The following is a 23,748-nucleotide window of genomic DNA, read 5'->3' as shown; positions in this document are numbered from 1 at the left end:
AGGCCGATAAAGATATTGAAAGGAAGGCGAGTGCCGGGAACAGGGTGAACGGTGCACTAAAATCTACTTTGGCAAACAAATGTTTATCGCAGGAGGCTAAACTATCAGTTCACAACGGAGTTCTAGTGCCAACTGTAATGTATGGGAGCGAAGTATGGAATTGGAAAAATAATGATGAAAGTAGGTTGAATGCTGTCTAAATGCGATCCCTCAGGCGAATGTGTGGTAAAACGATGTATGATAGGTGCACAAATGTCGAGATCCGTGAAGTGTGTAAGGTTGAGACATGCATTATTGACAGAATCAAGAACGGGGTGCTGCGTTGGTTTGGACATGTGGAGCGAATGGACAGCGAAAGAACGGCTAAAAGGATCTACGATGCAAATGTTGATGGATGCAGAAAACGAGGAAGACCGAGAAAGACATGGCACGATCGAGTCCATCAAATACTTGAAGATGGACATGTCAAAAGTAGGAATAATCGGCGTGCGTGCATAAGAAGATGTATGAATGTAGAGGAAGCGAGGTCTGTATGCCAAGATGGAGTGTTATGGCGTTCTATCCTCTCTGCCTACCCCTACGGGGAAACGGCGTGATGGTTTGTTGTTGTTGTTGTTGTATTTCTGTCTCTCTCGCGCTCAGACGCGCTTATGAGCGTGACATAGACAACTATTGCTTTATTAGTTGCTAATGATATGGTATTACAATATACACAGGATGCTTCTGCGTTCGTTTGAATTTCGTATGCTTTGTATGCAACAATACCATCAACAGGAAGGCCAAAATAGGTGGTTACTGAAGAAAATATCAAGAAAATCCTCGATATAGTTATGAATGATCGCCGAGTGAAGTTGCGTGAGATTGTTGAAATGGTAAACATCTCATATGAACGTGTGTTCAACATTTTGCATGAACATTTGCATATGAAAAAGCTATCGGCAAGATGGGTGCCGCGTTTGCTCAGTGTCGAACAAAAACGAGTTCGAGAGACCACTTCACAGCAGTGTTAGGACATGATAAAGCGTAATCCTGTTGATTTTTGGCGTGGATTAAAAGCTGTTGATGAAACGTGGGTGCACCACTATACACCTGAAACCAAAAATCAATCGAAACAATGGGTGGAAGCTGGTGGAAGTGCTCCGAAGAAGGCAAAGGCGGTGAAATCGGCTGGCAAGGTTATGGCCACTGTACTTTGGGATGCACTCGGAATATTGCTCATCGATTATCTTGAAAAAGGATCCACAATCACAGGAAAGTACTATCGTGCATTATTGAATCAATTAAATGATGCAATCAAGGAAAAACGACCACATTTAAAGGAGAAAAAAGTGTTCTTTCTTCGAGACAACGCACCGGTTCACACAGCATTAGATACGACGCTAAAATTACGTGAAATACACTTCGAATTGGTTGATCATCCACCTTATAGTCCAGATTTAGCTCCTAGTGACTTTTTCCTGTTTCCAAACTTGAAAAAATGGCTCGCAGGAAAAAGATTCAGCTCAAACGAAGAAGTGATTACCGAAACTAACGCGTATTTTGAGAGGTTCCCGAAATCGTATTATTCGGATGGTATAAAAAAAGTTGGAATATCGTCTTACTAAGTGTGTCGAAGTAAAAGGAGACTATGTTGAGAAATAAAAGGTTTTTGAAAAAAATATATGTTTTTTTCCTACTTAGGTAGCTTCATTTTCAATCCGCCCTCGTATCTTTTAATGTTCCTTCACGTAGACTCAGAAAAAATGAAATTCTGTTCCTCGGTCATCATAAGACTAATTATGGTTTCCATGGGCCTCTACCCAGATGATTAGCTTTGTAAAATGAAAATCAAGAACTCAATTATTTTTATTGTAAATTGAGTTTTTTACAAATATACTGAAAAAATATTCCCAATAGACTGTATATTTGTAGAATTAACCTGGATTCCATAATGCCTGTCTAATGTATTAAGTTGTCTTTGATTTTCTTTGTTGTATTGCTTCTATAAATGGACAAATAATAAACAATATCCGATACGCAGATGATACTGTCCACAAAGTAAAATGAAAAATAGTGAATATAATTAATGAAAATGTACATATGAAACAGTTGATATTATAAATTGGGATATTAAGTGTATAATAGTGATAAATAATGTTAGAATAAGTATAGATGTAAATATTGTGTTGTAAATATATATTAGACTATGTTACATAGAACTAAATAAATAAATAATAAAAAAATATTTTTAAAAAGTTCACACGGTTAGTTTGAATAAAGGGCTAGAGATGAATATTTCCAAGACTAAATGAATGGTTATTCGGAAAAGGCCACACACTTTCCCAATGACTTTAAAACTTGGAGCGCAGGTTATTGAGCAAGATCATCAAGAATTCAGGATGCTGGTTGAATGATAAATGGGATGGCGCGAGACTGCTTTTTCAGGGTGCTTGACCTTCTTTGCAGTAGACTTTAATTTAGACCTCCGAATGCGCATCGCTCGATGTTACGTCTTCTCGGTACTTTTTTGCGGCGTCGGAACGTGGACACTCGGCCAAAACACTTCAAAAAAGATCGAAGCCTTTGAAATGTGGTGCTACAGGGGGATATTAAAAATCTCCTGGGTGGATAGAGTCCAAACGATGATGTTCTCCGACGGATGGAAAAAGATAAAGAGGTACTGTAGACCATAAAGAAAAGAAAACTTGAGTACTTTGGGCATGTGATGAGAGGCGAAAAATATAACATTTTATAAGTCATCCTACAGGGAAGGATTGAAGGAAGACGCAGTGCAGGTAGAAGGCGCATCTCTCGGCTTGAGAACTTGCGCGACTGGTTCCATTGCAACACTCAGTCCTTGTTCAGGGCAGCTGCCAACAAAGTAAGAATCGCAACGATGATTTCCAACCTCCATCGGGGAGAGGAACCATAAGATGAAGAAGTATTGCTTCTATTATTTGTTACTGTATTATTCATAGAATTAAGGATAGTCCAGAAACCGCATACCACATCAAACAGAAGACGACTCAACTACTCATAAATCAGTAGGTTTACGTTTTGACCAATTAGTTTCATCGTAGACGTCGCTCAGTACGCAACTCCTGATTTGAATTCAACTATGCCGTGTTGTGTCCTTTTAAAGTTTATAAATACTGCCAGGATCTTAAAGAAACAGGATGCAATCACATTTCATCTGTAATTCGCGAATGAATGTGTACATAATAAATGCATTACTTAAAAATTGAATTATTTTTCTTTTTCTAACTAGTGAAAATCTCGGATTAAACAACGCCGTGAGGGACATTTGAACGACATTATCTTTAAAACATCAAATATTATTCGACATGATATAAAAATGTCCGTTTTATGTCGAATAAAATTTGTTTTATATTTTAAGTTCAAAGTTCATTAATATAATTACTCTTATCAAATGACCATTTATTTATCTACTCTGTTGTGTCAATCAATGTTTCCGCGTGCACAATAAAATTTTAGAGAATTTAAAAGATTATTTTTTTTTACCTTACATTTTTTTTAATTTTTTTTTTTATTATATTGAAAACATATTATACATAATTATATACAATATTCCCAAGGAGTTTTTTTTAAAAAAACTCATTTAGGGACATACAGATAATATTTTTTTTAGAGACGTTTTTAAATTTTAAACTATAATATTATTTAACAAAAGCAGAAAAATTAAAATTATGATATACTACAAATTAAAAAGGGTATGAAAAATACTTGAAAATAATAGAATAAACAGAATACTAGGCATGGAAATAAATTCAAAATAATGTTTACATTATGCAATCTGGGAAAGAAAATTGAAAAAGTTTAAAAATTACATGGATGTATATATACATACTGAACTAGTAAAAAAAAAAATCATTTTTTTAAATTAACAAAATATGCGCACACCCAATACAGGTTATTTTTTTTTTATCAAAAACGTTGAAAAAATTGAAATGATTATTTGTGTCATGATTTTTTTTCCCCATCGAGCAACATTACCCGGCGACTTCACGAATACGCGCGGCGAAAGTTAGCCGGAGTGGGGGAATTATTGGACACAGTCCGATGTATTCAAATATGATTCTACGCTCCTTCTGGATCTATGGTATTATTATTGTTTTTCGTTATGTTTACTTATACTTTTACATTGTTTGTATTCTTTTTTTTTACAGAATAATGTTCCCTCACTGGGGTGTCCCGTGCCGAGGGAAACATTTTACAAAATGTGAAACATGCCTAAGATTAGCTATTTAACAAAATAATAACAATAAAAGAACATAATTGAACCAATTAACCTAATTATAATTAACATAATAAACAATAAAAAAAAATAAAAAAACAAATATATGATTTACACAATATTATTTTTGGTATGTGTATATATATTTACATATTTATACACACACAGTTCTGGGTTTTATCCCAAGGGGGAGTAGGTATATTTTTATTTATATCACTACAGAGATGGGTAGAATTTTTGTTTCAAGATTATGGATATTCGAGCGTTTACAGGGCTTATGACCTGTCATAGGTTGGGTTCAAATTGTGTAAAACAAGATCTGGTCAAAAAATTAAGTAAAAATAAATTGCAGAGTCATCTGCAGGCGATTACTAGTAATTAATTTAACTCGGATAGAGTCTTAGCTACATAAATAAAGTAATTTGCTTTAATACTTAACCTCATTATCAAATACATAGATGGCGCTCCAAACGCGCTAGCGAAAGCTTTCCTTGTTTCATGACATATATACAAAAACCAAAAATGTCACCGATATGGATATTCGCTAATAAGCGGAATGGGGAATGTTGTAGAACCTACATAAAAATGGCCACTTGAACCCAACCTATGACAGGGCATAAGCCCTGTAAACGCTCGAATATCCATAATCTGGAAACAAAAATTCTACCCATCTCTGTAGTGATATAAATAAAAATATATGATTTGTTTAAATTGGACACTGTCCGTAAATTTGTTAAATAAATAAATAAAGCATTCGTTTTTGCGAAAAGACAGCGAGATCGTATTAAAGTCCCCAATACATAATATATGTTTATACATATAACAACAAATATACACAATTACACACAAAATACACACAAAATACACATCAAAACACCAATATGTTCGTTACTTACAAAATCCTTTGAATTATCCAATTGTGTGTGTTTATAAGCAGCAAAAAAAGCATATAAATTTGTTAGCAGATTAAAAGCATAATTTTGTGATAACTAATTGCTACTAGTGATTAGTGGGTAGGGATAACTATTCGAATTAAAATATTCGATTAATTTTTAGAGGATCAACTCTTAGACTGTGCTGAAAAAATCGGTGATGTAACGTCGTGTTGTATTAATAAAAAAACTAGATTTTTCGTGTCAAGGCAGATGAAGAATATAGTTGTGTCGATGGCTTCTCTCGGGTAAAAATCCCGAATGAACAAATCGAGTGGAGATATGTCCGGCTCGCTGTGAAGCGGTTTGTGCGTTCGCCTGCCATTCTCGAGGTCCTGGTGACCGACCGGCCAGAATTTCAGCTCGACAAAAGCCTGTGGTCGGGATGTGTCGAATTACCCTTCGGCTGTACTCGGGGGCATTTTATAACCCGCGACTCGGCCGCGGCTTTCACCCGGTGAGTATCGCTTTATTCCTTAAAATATAGCTTGATTATAATGACAGCTGCCAAACTAATGTGACCAGTGGTGGGAAAGTACTGATCACTGACCATGTACCGATCAAATCGATTTTATCAGTTTTTTTATGCAAAAATGAATTTCTGTTTCAGAAAAATGATATAAAAACGCAAAAACAAGCCTATTATAGTGTGTTTAAGACAATTTTTTACCAAAATTAAGACATTTTATACATTTTCATGTGAACATCAAATAAATTATTTTTTATTCGATCGATTTACATTGATCAATTTGTCCATCTCTATTATTTTTGCAAAATGATGTAACCTTGTAAGAGCGTCATTAATAATTAGGTTTATTTTAGTTTTAAATCTGATTTTAAGAATTTGTATATCTGGGTAGTATGTTTACTAGAGATGGAAATATGGACAAGGATATTGAAAGGAGGGTTAGTGCCGGTAACAGAGTTAATGGTGCCTTAAAGTCTGTCGTAGCAAATAAGTGTCTATCGCAAGAGGCTAAATTAGCAGTTCATAATGGAGTTCTGGTACCAACCCTAATGTATGGAAGCGAAGCATGGATTTGGAAAAAAAGGGACGAAAGTAGACTGAATGCTGTTGAAATGCGATCCCTCAGGCGAATGTGCGGAAAAACAATGTATGATAGGTGCCCTAATGTCGAAATTAGAGCAGAATGCAAGGCTGAGTTAAGCATTATCGACAAAATTAAGAAAGGTCTTTTGCGATGGTTCGGTCATGTGGAGCGAATGAATGATGAAAGAACGGCTAAAAAGATTTATGATGCGAATGTGTCTGGTTGTAGAAGTCGAGGAAGGCCGAGAAAGACATGGCATGATCAAGTACAACAAATTCTTGAAAGTGGTCATGTGAAAAGTCGGAATAATCGACGTGCGTGCATGAGAAGATGTATGAATGTGAAGGAAGCAAAGGAAGTGTGCCAGGACAGAGTGGTGTGGCGTTCTATCCTCTCTGCCTACCCCTCTGGGGAAATGGCGTGATGGTTAGTTAGTTAGTTATGTTGTTTTATATGTCAAGCATTGTATTAAAAAAAAATTAACACGCCAGATACGAATGATTTTTTTTGTGTCAATATAAACCACTCCTTAGAAAAAGTAGGCTGAATGCTGTCGAAATGCGATCTCTCAGGCGAATGTGTGGTAAAACTATGTACGATAGATGCACAAATGTTGAGATCCATACATTATGTAAGGCTGAGACGAGCATTATCGACAAAATCAAGAAAGGAGCTTTGCTCTGGTTTGGACACGTAGAACGAATGGACAGCGAAAGAACGGCTAAGAATATTTACAATGCGCATGTTAATGGATGCAGAAATAGAGGAAGACCGAGAAAGACATGGCACGACCAAATCCAACAAATACTTGAAGATGGACATGTCAAAAGTCGGAATAATCGGCGCGCGTGCATGAGAAGATGTATGAATGTAGAGAAAGCGAGATCTGTATGCAAAGATATAGTGTTGTGGCGTTCTATCCTCTCTGCCTACCCTTGCGGGGAAACGGCGTGATGGTTTGTTTGTTAGTTAGTTGTTTTTTGAGTTAGACGTTCCTACAAAGTTATGTCGTCACTTTTGCTGACAACTGTCATTCTAATCAAGCTATAGTTTAAGGACTATAGTTGTCACGTTAAATGAAACTAATTCACTCGTAAGGTTTGGCAATAAAAACGCCATACTTTGGGCGTTTTGAAGTGACTTTTAACTCATTTAAATAAACAATGTTTTGAGTTTGTTCAAATTTTTGCAGACAAGGACTGAATTCAACCCCCTGAGAGCTGTTAATATTAACATATTGCAACAGAGATAAAGAACACTTTAGAGAAGGGAATATAGAAGTTTAGGCATCCGCAGAGCTCATGACTTGTTTTTTTTTTTTTTACAATAAACATAAGAGGTAAAACAGAGTATTAAAAAAACAAAGGATAATTACATAGAGCAATGAAATTAAATACATATTAACAGTAAAAATAGTAAACAAAAAATCCCACACAGGCATGGCCTGTTCGGGTTTACAAGAGATGTTTATGAATTTTTGCTCCTATAATAAATAGACAGATATAATATTTTTGTGTAATATTAATTAGCTGGTTTAAATGGCCACTTTACACACTGTTCTTACCATATTTTAACATCTATATTTCTTCGATTCTTCCACCTGTTGGCGTTTGTAAAGTTAAAAATGCGAATAAAATTCATCTGATTGAATTATTTTACCCTCATACCTTAGGCAACGCCTGAAATTATAGGCAGAATGGTGAATGTTACATAGTCACGTAAACCAGCCAAAGATCTGTGGATGCCGAGACTTCTATATTCCCTTCTCTAATTCTTCGTATCTGTTGTAATATGTTAAACTAGAACAGAAGTCAAAATTCAGTTTTTGTTTGGGCTTAAAATCTCGCTTAGGTCAGTCACTAGTCCTGGGTTCGATTTCTGGCGGGGTGGATATTTATTTTAAAGGTTTTATAGATACCATAATCACTTTGTTACTTTTTAGAATGTAATATCTATATCAATTTCTTTTTATGTTCCCAGCCGTGTCACCAGAAGTCAAAATCTGCTATTTATAAAATCTTCTAAAAACAACTTTGGTTTTTATGCCCCAATGTCCAGAATGTGTAGATTAGTCAATTCATCGCACGACTTGGAATTTTTTGGGATAGATCTTCCGGCTTTTCGTAGATCTCTTCGCCACTAAACAGTGTGGGATGAAGTTGGATTGGCATGGTTTAGCTCAAAGTTTTAGGTCTTTCGTTTTTTAAAATATATTGTATACAATTATTGTTTTGCCCTTGTTTGTCTTTGCTAAATAGTTTTATGTTCTTTTTGTTCAGTTTCTTGCATTTATGTTTCTTCATGTAACTGTTGTAATTGGCTTAGGTCGTATATATAATAAATAAATAAATAAATTGCATATTTTGTTTTTCTATAGACACAATATCTCCTACCATATGTCACTCTAGTTTCAAATATGCCATTTTTTAACTGCCAATTTCTCTTGGAATAACAGCTATAGCTGTCATTTCCTAAATCGTCGTCCATCTCGCAAAAAGGCGTATCTCGAATTTGTTGATTTTTTAGACGACTTTTTAAGAAATTGCTTGGAAAAGTTACGCCTTCAAAAATAATTTAAATAATAATCTTACTGTATTTTGCCCATTTATTCCATAAAGATAACTTAATTTTTATTTAAATATTCATAACTCAATTTAGACAAAAAAAACTAGATACGCCTTTTTGAAAGATGGACGACGAAAGGAGAGACGATTTTGATGGGTATGGCCGCCATAACCGCGACGTGATAAAAATAAACATACATTTAAACAAACCGTTTGGACACAAAATATTTTAAAACATCCATAATATTACAATGAAATTTTTCGATGCGTCATCCGTCAATATTTTACAAAAATACACAATAATTTAGACATATCAAATATTTAAGAGTATACTTACATTGATAACGATATTTAGAATATTCACTATTACATTGAGTAAAAACTACGCTAGTTTTAAAAATACGAGTTTATTTTTATAAACTCAAATGCATGCCAAAAAAAACCTAGATTCATTAATGAAAAAAAGAAACGTTACAAAATGCAGAAAAAGATATATTTATTTAGTTAAAGTGAATGTCAGCACAAAATATTTTTATTATTTACGTGACCGTTGGCACAATTTTTTTTATAGTTAAATTGAGTGTCACCTCAAAATATATTTATATAGTTAAAATTAATGTCAAGACAAAATATTTTTACTATTTACGCGACCGTTGGCACAATATGTTTTTATAGTTAAATTGAATGTCATCACAAAATATTTTTATATAGTTAAAATGCATGTCAGCACAAAACACTCTTATTATTTATTATTACGTGACCGTTGGCACAAAATATTTTAATAGTTAAATTAAATGTCAGCACAAAAGATCTGTATACAGTTTAAGCAAATATCAGCAAAAATATTTTTTTAATTTTTAGAAATGTCAACACAAAAGATCTACGTTAATACAGTTTATGTGAATGTCAGCACCAAAGATTTTTATTATGTAAACATCGGCACAAAAGATTTTTTATAATCTATGTGAATGTCAGCAAAAAACATTTTTATTATTTATGTGAATTTCAGCACAAATTATTTTTATATAGTTAAAGTGCATATCAGCACAAAACACTTTTATTATTTACATGACCGTTGGCACAAAATATTTCAATAGTTAAATTAAATGTCAGCACAAAAGATCTATGTACAGTTTAAGCAAATATTAATAAAAATATTTTTATAATTTATGGAAATGTCAACACAAAATATCTACGTTAATACTGTTTATTTAAATGTCGGCGCCAAAGATTTTTACTATGTGAACATTGTCACAAAATATTTTTTATAATTTATGTGAGTGTCAGCACAAAATATTATTTATGTGAATGTTAGCACAAAATATTTTTACATGGTTAATGTGAATGTCAGCACAAAAGATTTTTATATAGTTTATGTAAATGTGTCGTGCAATAAATTTCATATGTACAACCGCAAAATCATCGTATGCTAGGAATCACGTTTTTTTTTACAAAACATTTGTTTGTCTAATTAGTAACATTAAAAATTTATCCCGTTGTAATAAAAGATATATTATTTACAAAATTATTAATTTTAAGGAGTTTTGCTAAACTCTATATTATTGTCGTCAGAATGTTGAATGTGCAAGTGTGATATTTATTTTTGCTGTATAATAAATAATAATTTTCAAAGTGTTACATAATACAAAAAAGTGTTTTTCAAAAAAGTACTACACTTTAAAAAAACACTACATACAATAATTTAAAAACAAAAATAAAGGAAAATCTTCCAAACACAAATAATAATTTTATGTTTTAAGCAAATTAAGAAAAAAATTAAGTTCCATTAAAAAAATTATAATTATTAAAAACGCCATCAAAATAACAATAAAATTATTTAAAAGCAAAAATGTCTTGAGGTTGATTTTGGTTTGTTTCTGTGAACTATTATCAGAATCCTAAAAAATAATTGAATACAGTTACGTGTGTGAAATAGCACCACAATCCTGAACGGATGTTTTACACTTGATGGCTGCTCTCGGGTCAAAGTCCTTAATAAGGAAATCGAGTGGAGATAAATCCGCCTCGTTGTGTAGTGGTTGACGCGTTCGTCCACATCGTCATTCTCGAGGTCCTAGGATCGATTCCTGGCAGGGCGGACGTGAAATATTGATTTGAAAGGTTGTTTAAATGCAATATTTCACTGTAACAGGACTGGCACTTAAAGCGTAGGACTGATCACTTTACCTACGTGCAAAAGATGATCGAAATGCGCTGCATTCTGTTTACAAATGCTGTGCTCTATGCACCACTCGGTGCAAGAAACGAGAATGATTATGACGAAAAATTAATTTAAAAAAAAAACTAAAATTTATTTAAACTTTTTTAATGTTTCATCAAAGATGAAAAATGTTTTTGAAAAGGGAATATGTAAGTGAGCCTAGGCATGTACAGTAGAAGTTGATGACATATGAAGTTTTTTATATATTTTTAAACACCAAAGTGAAAGGGGTCTAAAAAATTGTATTTTGGATAACATCGAACATAAAAAATATTTTAAAAAATATTCCATACTTTGACCCTCTTGACCCTCAGCCCCCATTTGACCCTCAACCGAGGTTCGAAGTTTATAACTGTCTGAATATTTTGTTAATTATCAGTATTGATAAAATCATTTTTTGTTAGTAAAGATATAATTTAATCACATTACAAATTCTAACACATTTTAAAACTACCGAAATGCAAAAAGTTTACACTCCCCGGAACTGATTCCGTTGAGCGCCTGGCTAATATTGACGAAAACAATGGCTCATTAAAACAATGCTACCCATTTATTACAAAACAAAGTGCAACTCACGCCCTTGGATGCTTATTTTATAAGGTTCAATGCACATTATAAAATTTAATTGGCAGATTTTCTTATTTAAGTACGAAAAAAATTACTTTTTCGAAAACTTCAAGCTTTGGTTGAGGGTCAAAAGTAGTATCAAATATTTTTTAAATATATTTTTTGCATTCCGAGTAATCCAAAAGGCAACTTTTTAGACTCCTTTCATTTCGGAATTCGGAAAAAAAATATCGACCCACCCTAATGTGCAAGGTTCATAACCTGTCATTGGCTGGTTTAACTGATTATTTACATACGCAGCGAGACACTCATCATTCTGCCTTAGTTTGAGGGTCCATATTTCTATTATATGAGATTTTTTAAAGAAATATTTTTTTTAAAACCTAATATTTTTTCGTAAAGGTATTATGAAAATACGGGCACTTCAGGTCTTTTAACCTGTCATTGGCTCATTCGAGTGATCATATTACACACCGTGTAATTGGTCGAAATGCGCAGCATCTAAGCAGTGCTCTATGCACCGCCGAGTGCAGGAAGGGGAGCGTTGATGAGAATGTTAGAATTTATCTCAAAATGTCAGTTTTGTTATTTAAAATTGCAATTGCGTCGTTAACAGGTGTAGATGTAGCAAATTATTCAAAGTGCAATGTTATTCCATTTTCAAATCAAATCGGAAACAAATGAACTTCGCGAATTTCACTTTTGAAAAAAAACAAAAGAACACTCATTCCAAAACCAAAACCAAGACACAGAAGAATGACGCAACTTGGTGCGAACCGTCATTCGATTGTTTTTTAAATCAAACCAGAAACAAATTAAAAACTTTTTCAAAATCAAATAAAAAAAAGACGTCCAAATGAAAATTAAAAACAAAATGGCGACGTGCACATAACCAATGTTTTTTTACCTATGTAGCTCGTCACAAGAGTGCGGAACTTCCTATGATTTCCCTTTATTTCCGGAAGGTCGACTATAATAATTTCACATATAAGAAAATTCATCAAAATCGGGGACAAAGGAGAATACACAATATACAAATCTACTGCCGATATCTTCAGTAATATACATTTGAAAAAAATTATGTATGCATTGAATGGGTTGATAACTTGTACAAATAATACTAGAGGGTTTTTTTTTGTTTTTAAATATATTTGGACCCCTGTATTTAGTAGCCTTACGTGTCATGTACAAGGCTCGGAAATCGTTTTTGTTTGTCTTGAAAATGGGATGTTCGATCACTGATTTTGGTTTATTACCTTTATGAGTCCAATCACCATTGTTGCAAAGTCCAAGAACAATGGCGCGTGATAACTACTTTTAACGACAGTGTGGTCTTCAAGTTTTGGGTAGGTGCATCGATATGAAATAAGGGGAAGCGTACGTCACGGTACACATATCTACGCTCTAAAATGACATAGCTTCAGTATGACGTCATAATTGAAGATAAAAGTCTCCCGACCGACTGCAAATATATACTACCGATACCTTCAAGTTTTGATGTAAGTACATCGGTTTATACCGACGGGTCTAGAACCCCTCGATACGTTTATCTACGCATTAAAAGTGACAAAAATTTTGTTGCACCGAGCAATTTTTCCGTTTATAACGATTTATTAAAAATTTTAATCGTTTTGAGGTTGGCACTTTTTTCTTAAAATCCTTTTCAAAATAAGTCAAATCAAATTCCGACATAACTGTCAGTTTAATAAAACGAACGCCTAGATGCGAAAATAATGTCGCTAGGTTCTGTACTATTAACATATAAGAGTATCTAGGCGTTAGAAAGTTACCACTGTAAAAAAATAATTAACTTATTTTTTTCCATCTTCTTTGCCATCTTTCTGAGAGAACGTATCGAGAGTCGCGCGATATAAAAATCATATTCAAGCGAGGTTTTCTTGCTTGAATTGAAATTTATTGGAGTTTATTATCGCTTTAAAGTGGGCACTTTCTATCACAGAAGCCTATTTAAGATATAAATGAGAACTATTTTGAATTTTAATGAAGTAAGGAACGCGGAATAATTTGTGCGGTCATTCATTGGTTTGTTTCGATCATATGACGTCGATACGGCAAGTAGGTGGAACATACCGAGGCAAGATACATATAGTACAGAAGTTAAGCATACCGTCTCGATATATGCAGATGACGATAGCGTTCGTAATTGAGGGCCAGGTACGGTTTTTGTATATTCCTATTGCAATTGCCCCCTGGGCTGGTATTCCAAACGAAATTATAGCGCGCTGTAAACGCGTTCGGAATACCAGCCCTGATGTGGTAAATTAACTTCATACGGGCTGCTTTATTTTACATCGCCCTCAAAGTAATTCCAACAAAAATGGCGCTTTGTAAATAATAACACTTTAAAACTGTACCAAATGCATATACGAGAAATGGATGGTTATTTTTTCTTTGCATTTATAAACATTAATGAAATAAATTCAATACATCACACGATATATACTAAAATTTTCGGCAGTAGATTCATATGAAATAATTAAAAAACAGTAAAGCTAGGGTTTCCTAGGACAGCGGTGCCCGTATTTTAACGGCCGTAGTGAACGGTGATGTAGTGGACAGCCGTCGTAACGTCGACTAGAGAGTGGTTTCCTAGGGAAACGGTGTTAAATGGTGTTGATAACACCGTTTTCCTAGGAAACCACACTCTAGTCACCGTTACGACGGCTGTCCACTGCATCACCGTTCACTACGGCCGTTAAAATACGGGCACCGCTGTCCTAGGAAACCCTAGCTTAATACAGAAGGGAGTATATACATTTTAAGAAGATACCAACATTTTACGAACTAAAAAGTTATAAGGGAAAAATTTTCAACGTCACTCATTAAAAATAGAGAGTTGTATGAAATTATGGACTCAATTTCTTGCGGTCATATTTCCTGGGCGATATGCTGTATAAGATTGGTCTCCAAAGCAACGGGGTATTTTCACGATTATTTTAAACAAGCAAAAATTACGCGGTTATGGTATTATTTTTTCCATCAGATAAATTTTCCACAGTGGTTTAAAATACGCATATTTTGAATTGACCGAAAACGAGACGGTCGAAGGGACAAATGGAATGTATTACATTATTGCGCCATGCTTGTACGAAACATTTGTTAGATGTGCACTCGGCGGGCATGACGTGTGACGTCAAAGTGATGTCACGCCACTCCGACCCGTTTTGTATGTACTGCAGTCTAATTTTTAAGCCGAAAATAGGGAAATACCACTTTTTAAAACATTTTTGAAGTAAGAAGGGTGTATGAAATACTGTCGAGTAATAAAAAAAAACTATTTATTGATGGCATAAAAAATATTTTTAAATTTGTGATTTTGAATTCCCGCAAAAACGCCACGCCCCTACTACGTCACAATTCATGTTAATTTTCGACTTTGTTCCAAACCATTTTATTTTTTTAGAACATCGTCACGAATCTTGACATCACAATGAGGAACTTAAGCCCTATGGGAAATAGGGTACAAAAATGTTTTATTGCGCGCGATAAAAATTGGAGCATTAAATTGTACGGCAGATTCTTGAAAATGTACGAAAAAAATCATAAAAATGCACTACTTTGAACGACGTCACCGGTTTATATGAACCAACCAACCAATGATATGAGAGCTGTGAACGATATCCAATCGAGATAACTGACAGAGAAGAACCTCTGACGTCACACGCGGAGTTTTTTCAGAAATACAAAACTTCAAAAAATCATAGCGCCGATAATACGATACAATTTATTTTTTTTTAAATTCTGGCTTAGTTTAATAGTCTGTTAACAAATGCATTTTTTTAAACACTAAACTTCCTCGTTATTAATGCCAAACATGTCGCGTTTTTCTCGCAACATTTTTTTCTTTTTTTAAAAGTTATATATGAAAACATTTCTGCAAAATATCCATATTAATTTTGAAAATGCAATTAATGATTCAAAATCCATTTCATATATTTTTACCGGTATTCGTATTATGTGATATTTTCCTATTATAAATGAAAACTTGGTTTCTATACATTGATAGTTATATCATTAGATTCGTAAAAATCTGCTCTGAATATTAAATATATTTTTAACCCTTTTCACGATTTGTGAAAATACCCTTTTCCTAGAGGAGAATTAATCCATTTAAACAATTTATTATTTATGGTCATCAGCTTTGCGTTCGTCACAGGATCACAGTTTAAAATGCAAACTTACGAATTTGAGTCCATCATTCCGAATAACATAGTACAAAATATTATTACATACTAGATTTGATGAAAGTATAATGTGAAAATTGTGTTTTAAAGGAAATATTGCATTTTTTATTTTTTGACATGGGCCTATCTGGTGACAACACAAAATTGTTTATCAATAATAATTATTGTAAATCGTAGATAAAACATATCGTGGGTATACTGGCAAAAAGCTCTAACTCTCAAATCCCTGTTTTGAGAAATCAAGCATTTAAGTTTCGTTCCAATTTTACTTTTGTATTTTATTTAACCTTTCCCTTACTGTCCTAAAAACACCCGCGCGTTACGGTGCTGTGTAGTCACTACACATTAAAAAAATAAGAGATTTAAAAAGGGAAAAATGAAACATTAATTAACTATAATTTAACAATGTTTGATTATGTCCAAATGCTTGCAGACTGGCTGGATTTCCTCCCTAGGGAGTTGTTCGTATTTAAATTTATTTCAACAGAGAGGGAAAAAGTTTTTGAGAAGGGAACATGGAAGTCTAGGCATTTACAGGGCTTATGACCTGTCATTGGCTGGTTTAAGCGGCCACTTTTCAGCTCGTTTACTTCACACAAGTCAACAGATGGAAGAGTTGAGGAAATGTGGATGTTCAAACATGGGCAGAATGGTGAATGTTACACAGTGTGTGAAGTGGCCACTGAAACGTGTACCCGCGCCAACTTCCCGAGAGCTACTGAGTAGCTATATAGTACTGGACTACGTGACTGACTTAAAGTATACTTTTGATGATATTTGCAATTTATCCCCGATTTCCGATAAAATGCTTTTTTTGTGCCTAAAAAGTACTTATTATTTAATAACAAATTATTTCACACGATACGTAAATGTGTAATGGAGGAATACTGAAAATCTAAACCCAATATTTATTATATTTATAAAGATATTATAGTTATTGGACGCAATGTTTACTAGCTGCACATCATCAGGGAGGGTTAAATATAGTAAGATGTTTAGTGCTCATTTAAGAACATGTTTTTAATTTTTCTGTTTCTTAATTTTACATCAAGTAAATATTAAGTTATTTAAAGCTTTTAGCCTGAAGAAAATACCCAGTATACGACTTAACCTTAAATTTATTTTTAAAACTACAGATATATTAAATTTAATACGACTAAGTGTATTTTGCTAGTTTGTAGAGCGTTAAAAACATTACAAAACTGCATCATTAAATCAAATAAACATATTTTCGAGTTAACGTTTTTTGCCAATATACCCACGATATTAAATCATAGTGTGTAGTTGAGGTCTATCATAAAAAAAATAGTAATCTCTATTTTTTTTAATGAAAAAAAAAATTAACTGTGTTGTTTCACTTTTTATTTTGCACAGCGGGTGTGCTTTTTATTGTTTCAACATGTACACAAAAAAGCGTTGTTTATTTTAAAAATTATAACTTACTATGTTTGTACTTACCTGTATATTTTTTGTAAATGCCCCTTGGGCGTATTGTAAAATTAAATAAATGAATAAAAATAAAATAAATAAAAAACTGCTTGAAATTTTTGAGAAAATACCTGTACTATTTAATATACATTTTGGGTAAATAAATCCACGAAATGATATAATTTACTTTATTATGACAATAATTCATCATCATCGTCATTCCCTTTCCGCACCTAATGGTGCATAGGGCACTGCATTGGTACACCAATCGCAGCGTATCTTGATCATTTTTGTTACATGAAGGCAAGACGATCAGTCTTAGGCTTCAGGTACCAGTCCAGGGACTATGAAATATTCTAGTGTAAAACCACCCTTTTAAATAAATATTTCGTATCAACCATGTCGGGAATCGAACCCGAGACCTCTTGCATGATAGGCAAACGCGCTGACCATTACACCATGAGGACGACAATAATTAAAGTTGAGATTTATGTCCATTATATGAATTTTGTTAAAAAAAGCTGTTTAAAACGTTTTTTTTTTATTAATGTTTTAATAAACAGTTTCGCAAAAACAACTGTTATAAAAACCGTTTAATAAGATGTGAGTCATTGGTTACTTGTTTTTTAATTGCCGATTATCGCACAGCAAATAGCAGTATTTTAATAGTTTGTTTTTAAAACACTATTAATTTTGCATGGCGCTGGTTTTATTTTTTTATTGTAAAGAGACAAAAATTTATTAACTGTAAATGACGAAAAACAATGCACAATACGCATTTTTTTCTTAATTTTTGTAAGGGTGAAACCGTTTCAAGTAACTGTTTTGAAATATAAAACAGTCTCCGTTTTTTTATCAACCCTAATGACAATGCAATTAAAATAGAAAAATTGAAATTTAATTTCCCGCTATGCAATTATTTTAATATTATCTTTTAAAATTTCGAGGCAACTTACAAAATAAAAAAATAAAAAGTGAGTCAGATTTCTGATAATTTCTTTCGTTTATCAAAAATTTTAAAAAAATGTAGAGTTATATTTTTGTTATGACAGACCTCAAATTTTACAACCAGTATTTGCAACTTGTTACATATAAAACCAAACATGATAAACAAAATATGCGTCACATATTCCATACGTAATACAAGGTGTATCCAGAAAGCAAGTTCAGTGTGACAGGCTAAAGAAAAAAGCATCCATACATAGAATTAAGAATAGTCTGGAAACCGCAAACGCACATCAAACAGAAGGCGACTCAACTACTCATAAATTAGTAGGTTTACGTTTTGACCAATTAGTTTCATTGCAGACGTCGCTCAGTACGCAACTCCTGATTTGAATTCAACTACGCCGTGTTGCGCCTTTTTAAAGTTTAGAAATACTGCCAGGATCTTAAAGAAACAGGATGCAATCACATTTCATCTGTAATTTGCAAATGAATGTGTACATAACAAATGCATTACTTAAAAATTTAATTATTTTTCCATCGGTCAGATTGTCGAAGAAACAAAATGGAAATTTCGTTAGTGTTGCCAGGGTAGAATTTTTTTTAACCCTACTTTGCTCATCTAATAAAAGAACTAATGAAAATTAGACCTCGGATTAAACAACGCCGTGGGGGACATTTGAATGACATTATCTTTAAAACATCAAATGTTATTTAACATGATATTAAAATATCCGTTTTATGTCAAATAAAATTTGTTTTATATTTTAAGTTCAAAGTTCATTAATTCAATTACTCTAATTAAATGACCCTTTACTTATCTACTCTGTTATGTCAATCAATGTTTCCGCGTGCACAATAAAATTTTAGAGAAATTAACAGATTACTTTTTTTTACCTTACATTTGTGTTATATTTTTTTTTTTCCCATCAAGCAACATTACCCGGCGACTTCACGAATGCGCGCGGCAAAAGTGAGGCATAGTGGGGGAATTATTAAACACAGTCCGATGTATTCAAATATGATTCTACGCTCCTTCTGGACTATTCTTAATTCTTTGCATCCATATTATATTAAGAAAAACTAAAACTTAAAACCTTAAACTCATAGTATTATAATAGTCTAGAAACCGCATCAAACTGAAGTAGACTAAACTACTCATAAATAAGTAGTTTCACATTTTGGACTTTAGTTACTCTGTAGACGTCGCTAAGTACGCAACTGCCGATCTAAATTCAATTACGCCGTGTTGTGTCGTTTTTATGTGTCAAAATACTGGGATCAAATGGGAATAGGATGGGATCACATTTCATGCGTAAGTAGCGAATTCACAAATGATATTATTTAAGAATTCGATTATTTTACCGCCTGTCAGATTGTTCAATAAAACAAGGTGGACATTTTGTTAGTACTGTCAGGGTAGTTGAATTTTTTACCCGGCTTTCTATTATTAAGCCTTAGTATATTATTAAACGTCCCTGTTTTTTTTTTATGGTCCAGTCGGCAAAATATTTTTTGTGGTAAAACATGACATAACTAAACACAAGATTAACTTATATTTGTGTTATGATAGTAATTGTTTGCGGTCTGGCAACATTACGCGGCCACTTCACGCATGCGCGCAGGCGGGATGTCGCGCAGGAGAAGGTGATTGGGAAACTTTTGGACACAAACACAGTGCGATGTTTGCAAACTTGGTTCTACGCGCCTTCTGGTGTATTATAATTAAAAACATAAACTATTTTTCTACACTCCCACCATTTTGTAGGCACTTGTCATACATAGCGCAGCACTAGCTTACGTGTTCCCTCTTCATAAAAGGGGACGCCCACTTTGTTCGTCGCCGTGCACGTTATTACGACGATCTTGAACTGTCTCACCCACGGACTAATCATTCCCTTAAACAGAAGCCCTTTCACTGTATTGCATAGCACAAAAGCATTCCAAATTTTTTATCAAATTTGCGCTTGCAATGCTCGAGCTGAGTACCTACGGCCCGTCGTATCGCTGTAAACCGTAGCTAACTTCGTGATTGATATTCATAGAATGTTTTTTGTCCGTATGGGCGACTCTTTAGTGGCGAATAATTACTCAAAGGTTTCACCAATTTACCACATATTCTCCATACGCAATCTGTCGATAAATGTGGACTGGTTTAATGTTCTTCCCATTAGGAGACGAATTACAGACCTTATCTCACAAGCGGCGGGATTTTTTATTTTATTTGGCATTTCAAACAAGCACCACGAAGCACACACGACGGTCAGCTAACTCATAATGGCGTCAATTCCCTTTCGACAGCTCAGGGTAAGTACCACGCATGCACCAAACTGCTATCGCAGTGCTGTGATGCCAAGAAATTAAAATGGAACTTTCTGGATATACCTCGTATTAGTTAAATGTGTCAGTAGTTACTCAAATGTAACATGTAAATGTCCAAGAGGCAGTTGTTACAACCTATAAATATGGAAATTGGAAACTGTTTTAACATTGTAATAAAATATAATTTGTTACAATCAATCAAACCCAAAATAGTGTTAATTTGTTAATGATAGAACATCCAACGACGTTTCCTGCTCGAAGGCGCTTCTGGAAGGACAGCACAGGGGAAACTGGTCCTTCCAGCAGGACTCATTAAAGGCTGTAATCTGGTAAAACGCACGCAAAATGAGGAAATCGTGCGCTTTCGCCATTTTAAAACGAATGTTTTTTTTTATTACGCAATAAAAAAAAAACATAAATAAGATAAAAACAACAATTTTTTGAGGTTTTTTTATACTAAAATATAATTAACAAATTATTCAACAGGGATGGAGAATACCTTGAATAAGAGAATATGGAAGTCTAGGCACTTACAGGGCTTACGACCTGTCATTGGCTGACTAAAATCAACAAATGGAAGAATTGAAGAAATATGGATGTTCAAACATAGGCAAAATGGTGAATGTTACACAGTGTGTGAAGTGGCCACTTAAACCAGCCAATGACAGGTCATGAGCCCTGTAAGTGCCCAGACTTCCATACTCTTTTATTGAAGGTATTCTCCATCCCTGTTGTAATTTGTTGATCTTAATGACTCCCGAGGGGGTGAAATCCAGTCTTTTGTCTACGAACATTTGGACAAACTCAAATGTTGTAATAAAATATAATTACTTTTAGACCGGCAGATAAAGCCATTTCAAATTTAGACTGAACTTAGGTATCTGGGATCTTGATAAAGACTAAGTATTGAACTTAAATTTGTTGTAATAATTTGAAGATAATAAATTAAACATGAAAGTGTCCGAAGCAAAATTTAATTTTTTTGTTTTTTAAAAGAAATACAAGTATTTTAAATCACATACATCTTTGTGAAATTCTCCTTTATTTCAACGTAAAGCCTTCGGTAATACTTAAAAAAATATATATTCATTAAAATTCTAAAATTCTAGTTGAAACCTTTTTTTATAGAATTGTATTATCTTTTTTTTAAAAAGAAGATAATTCTGGTTGTAATATTCAATTTATAACTATGTCTTATTTACGTTTTTATGACCTTCATCCCTGCCCTTATTGGTACCGATAAGGGCATTTATTGTTTTTATCTAATTTATGTTTTTTATTTTTTTATTATTGGGCAATTAAAAAAAAAACATTCGCTTTAAAATGGCAAAATCGTTTGATTTCCACATTTTGCGTGCGTTTTACCAGACAACAGCCTTAACGGTACGATTTACATGACTGAATGAGTGCATGACTCTACATGTTTTCGCCATTTTGTCAATGAAAAAAACGTATTTTTTGCCTGTACGTGGATGCCACGTCTTATGCTCGGCCTTTCGGCTACACCGATGATTTTAAAACTCGCTAAGCGAAAAAGACACGCGCTATATATGTATTCTGCTCGGGTCTAGAAATCCCGTGCGCCCTACCAGTGGGTCGCAAAGTCCGGCTCGTAGAACCCTGGATGTTCTATCATTAAGAGAAGTATTGTCATGGCACAACTCTGGGATTATTTCCAGCACTTAATATGTGAGATCAACCACAAATAATATTAGTTAGGGATTATGCAGTTAAAACACACATTAAAAACAAATTGTTAATATTAACCAATATAAAACCCTTACAGAGGAATGTTATTATTTAAAAATACCAATAAAATTAATAAGACTACATTATTAAATTAGAAGCGAAACAGCTGTTCAAATTGAAAAATATCACATACTTAAGTGAAAAAATATTTTGTTAAAATTTGAAGAACTGTTTTTTTTTGTTGTTAGATAAATGGCATAAATATGAATTAAAAGTTGATTCTCTCTTTGGTACACAGCTAATTCATATTAGATGTACCAAAAGTGGAATGATTAATGGAAAGTGGAACTCACGCGAAGGAATTTTCATGAATACTTTCTTAGCCATAAAATCCTGAAATCTCTGGGCATAGAAACTGGGACGATGCACCGATACTGTATCCTAGAAACATATAAAATTCAAAAGTTAAAACCGTTTTCCTATATCATTTTCATCGAAATCTGGCTGAATAAAATTAGGATAGAAAAATTTTTTAAAAAAATATTTGAATGAAAACAACGTCACGTCGTTTCACCGTAAGGGTAGGCAGAGACAATAGAACGCCACATCGCTCTATTTTTGCATACAGATCTCGCTTCCTCTAGGTACATTCATACATCTTCTCATGCACGCGCGCCGATTATTCCGACTTTTGACATGTCCATCTTAAAGTTCTTGAGAATGTTGAAAGCATAAAATATCTAGGAGTTTGGATTGACTCTAAATTATCTTTTTCAAAAAATGCAGACTATACGAGTAAGAAAATTGCAAAGAAGGTATCCCTGTTAGGAAGGATAAGGAATAAATTAGACATTAAAACCTCTCTGCTGATATTTAAAAGTATTATCGTTCCCCACATTGATTACTGCTCCAGTATTTTATATTTAAGTAATGAAGGAGATCTAAAAAGATTCTAAAAAGAATAATACAAAACAAAGCGATGAGGATAATATTAAGATGTGGGAGACGAACAAATGTTAAGAAAATGATTCAACTTCTAGATATCACGACAATTGATCAAAGAATCAAATTCAATGTTGCCAATGAAATAAACAAAATTATTAAAGGAATAGTTCCGAGATATTTTCAAAATAAACTAAAAAATAATGAGTTCTTTCATAGAAACTATGCAACAAGAGGATCTAAAAATATAAGACTGGAAAATAAATCAAAAGCAATGTCCCAGAACTGCCGCATGTACAAGGGAATAAAACTATTTGAAGAAATGCCAGAAAGCATAAAAAATTAAATTAATGTAAATATATTTAAAATTAAATGTAAAAAGTATATATGTGAAAAATATTAGGTAGTAAATAGTGTAAATAGTGAATATAATTAATGAAAATGTACATATGAAACAGTTAATATTATAAATTAGGATACTAAGTGTATAATAGTGATAAATAATGTTAGAATAAGTATAGATGTAAATATTGTGTTGAAAATATATATTAGACTATGTAAATACATAGAACTAAATAAATAAATAATAAAAATAAAAAAAAAAGTTTTTTTTTTTTTTGTTTTTTTTTACAACATACATAAGAGGT

General features: G+C 33.2%; 1 protein-coding gene across 2 annotated transcripts in view; it reads right to left on the bottom strand.

Moving 5' to 3' along the window:
* The window catches only part of PIP5K59B (Phosphatidylinositol 4-phosphate 5-kinase 59B), a 61,459-nt gene that overhangs the window by 4,150 nt on the left and 33,561 nt on the right, over positions 1 to 23,748 (bottom strand). The window contains exons 12-13 of one of the 2 annotated variants that reach the window (XM_088238438.1): positions 22,513 to 22,600; positions 12,478 to 12,540 (exon numbers count right to left, since the gene is read on the bottom strand). In XM_088238438.1, the coding sequence (XP_088094564.1) occupies positions 12,478 to 12,540; positions 22,513 to 22,600 (151 nt within the window). The remainder of the gene's footprint in view (positions 1 to 12,477; positions 12,541 to 22,512; positions 22,601 to 23,748) is intronic. The other variant, XM_088238440.1, reaches the window with a different exon arrangement.

Source organism: Micrasema longulum, unplaced genomic scaffold (genome assembly GCF_059751315.1).
Source record: "Micrasema longulum isolate JH-2025_06_02 unplaced genomic scaffold, ASM5975131v1 h1tg001897l, whole genome shotgun sequence".
Classification (NCBI taxonomy): Eukaryota; Metazoa; Arthropoda; class Insecta; order Trichoptera; family Brachycentridae; genus Micrasema; species Micrasema longulum.
This window is presented reverse-complemented; position numbering and strand designations above follow the sequence as displayed.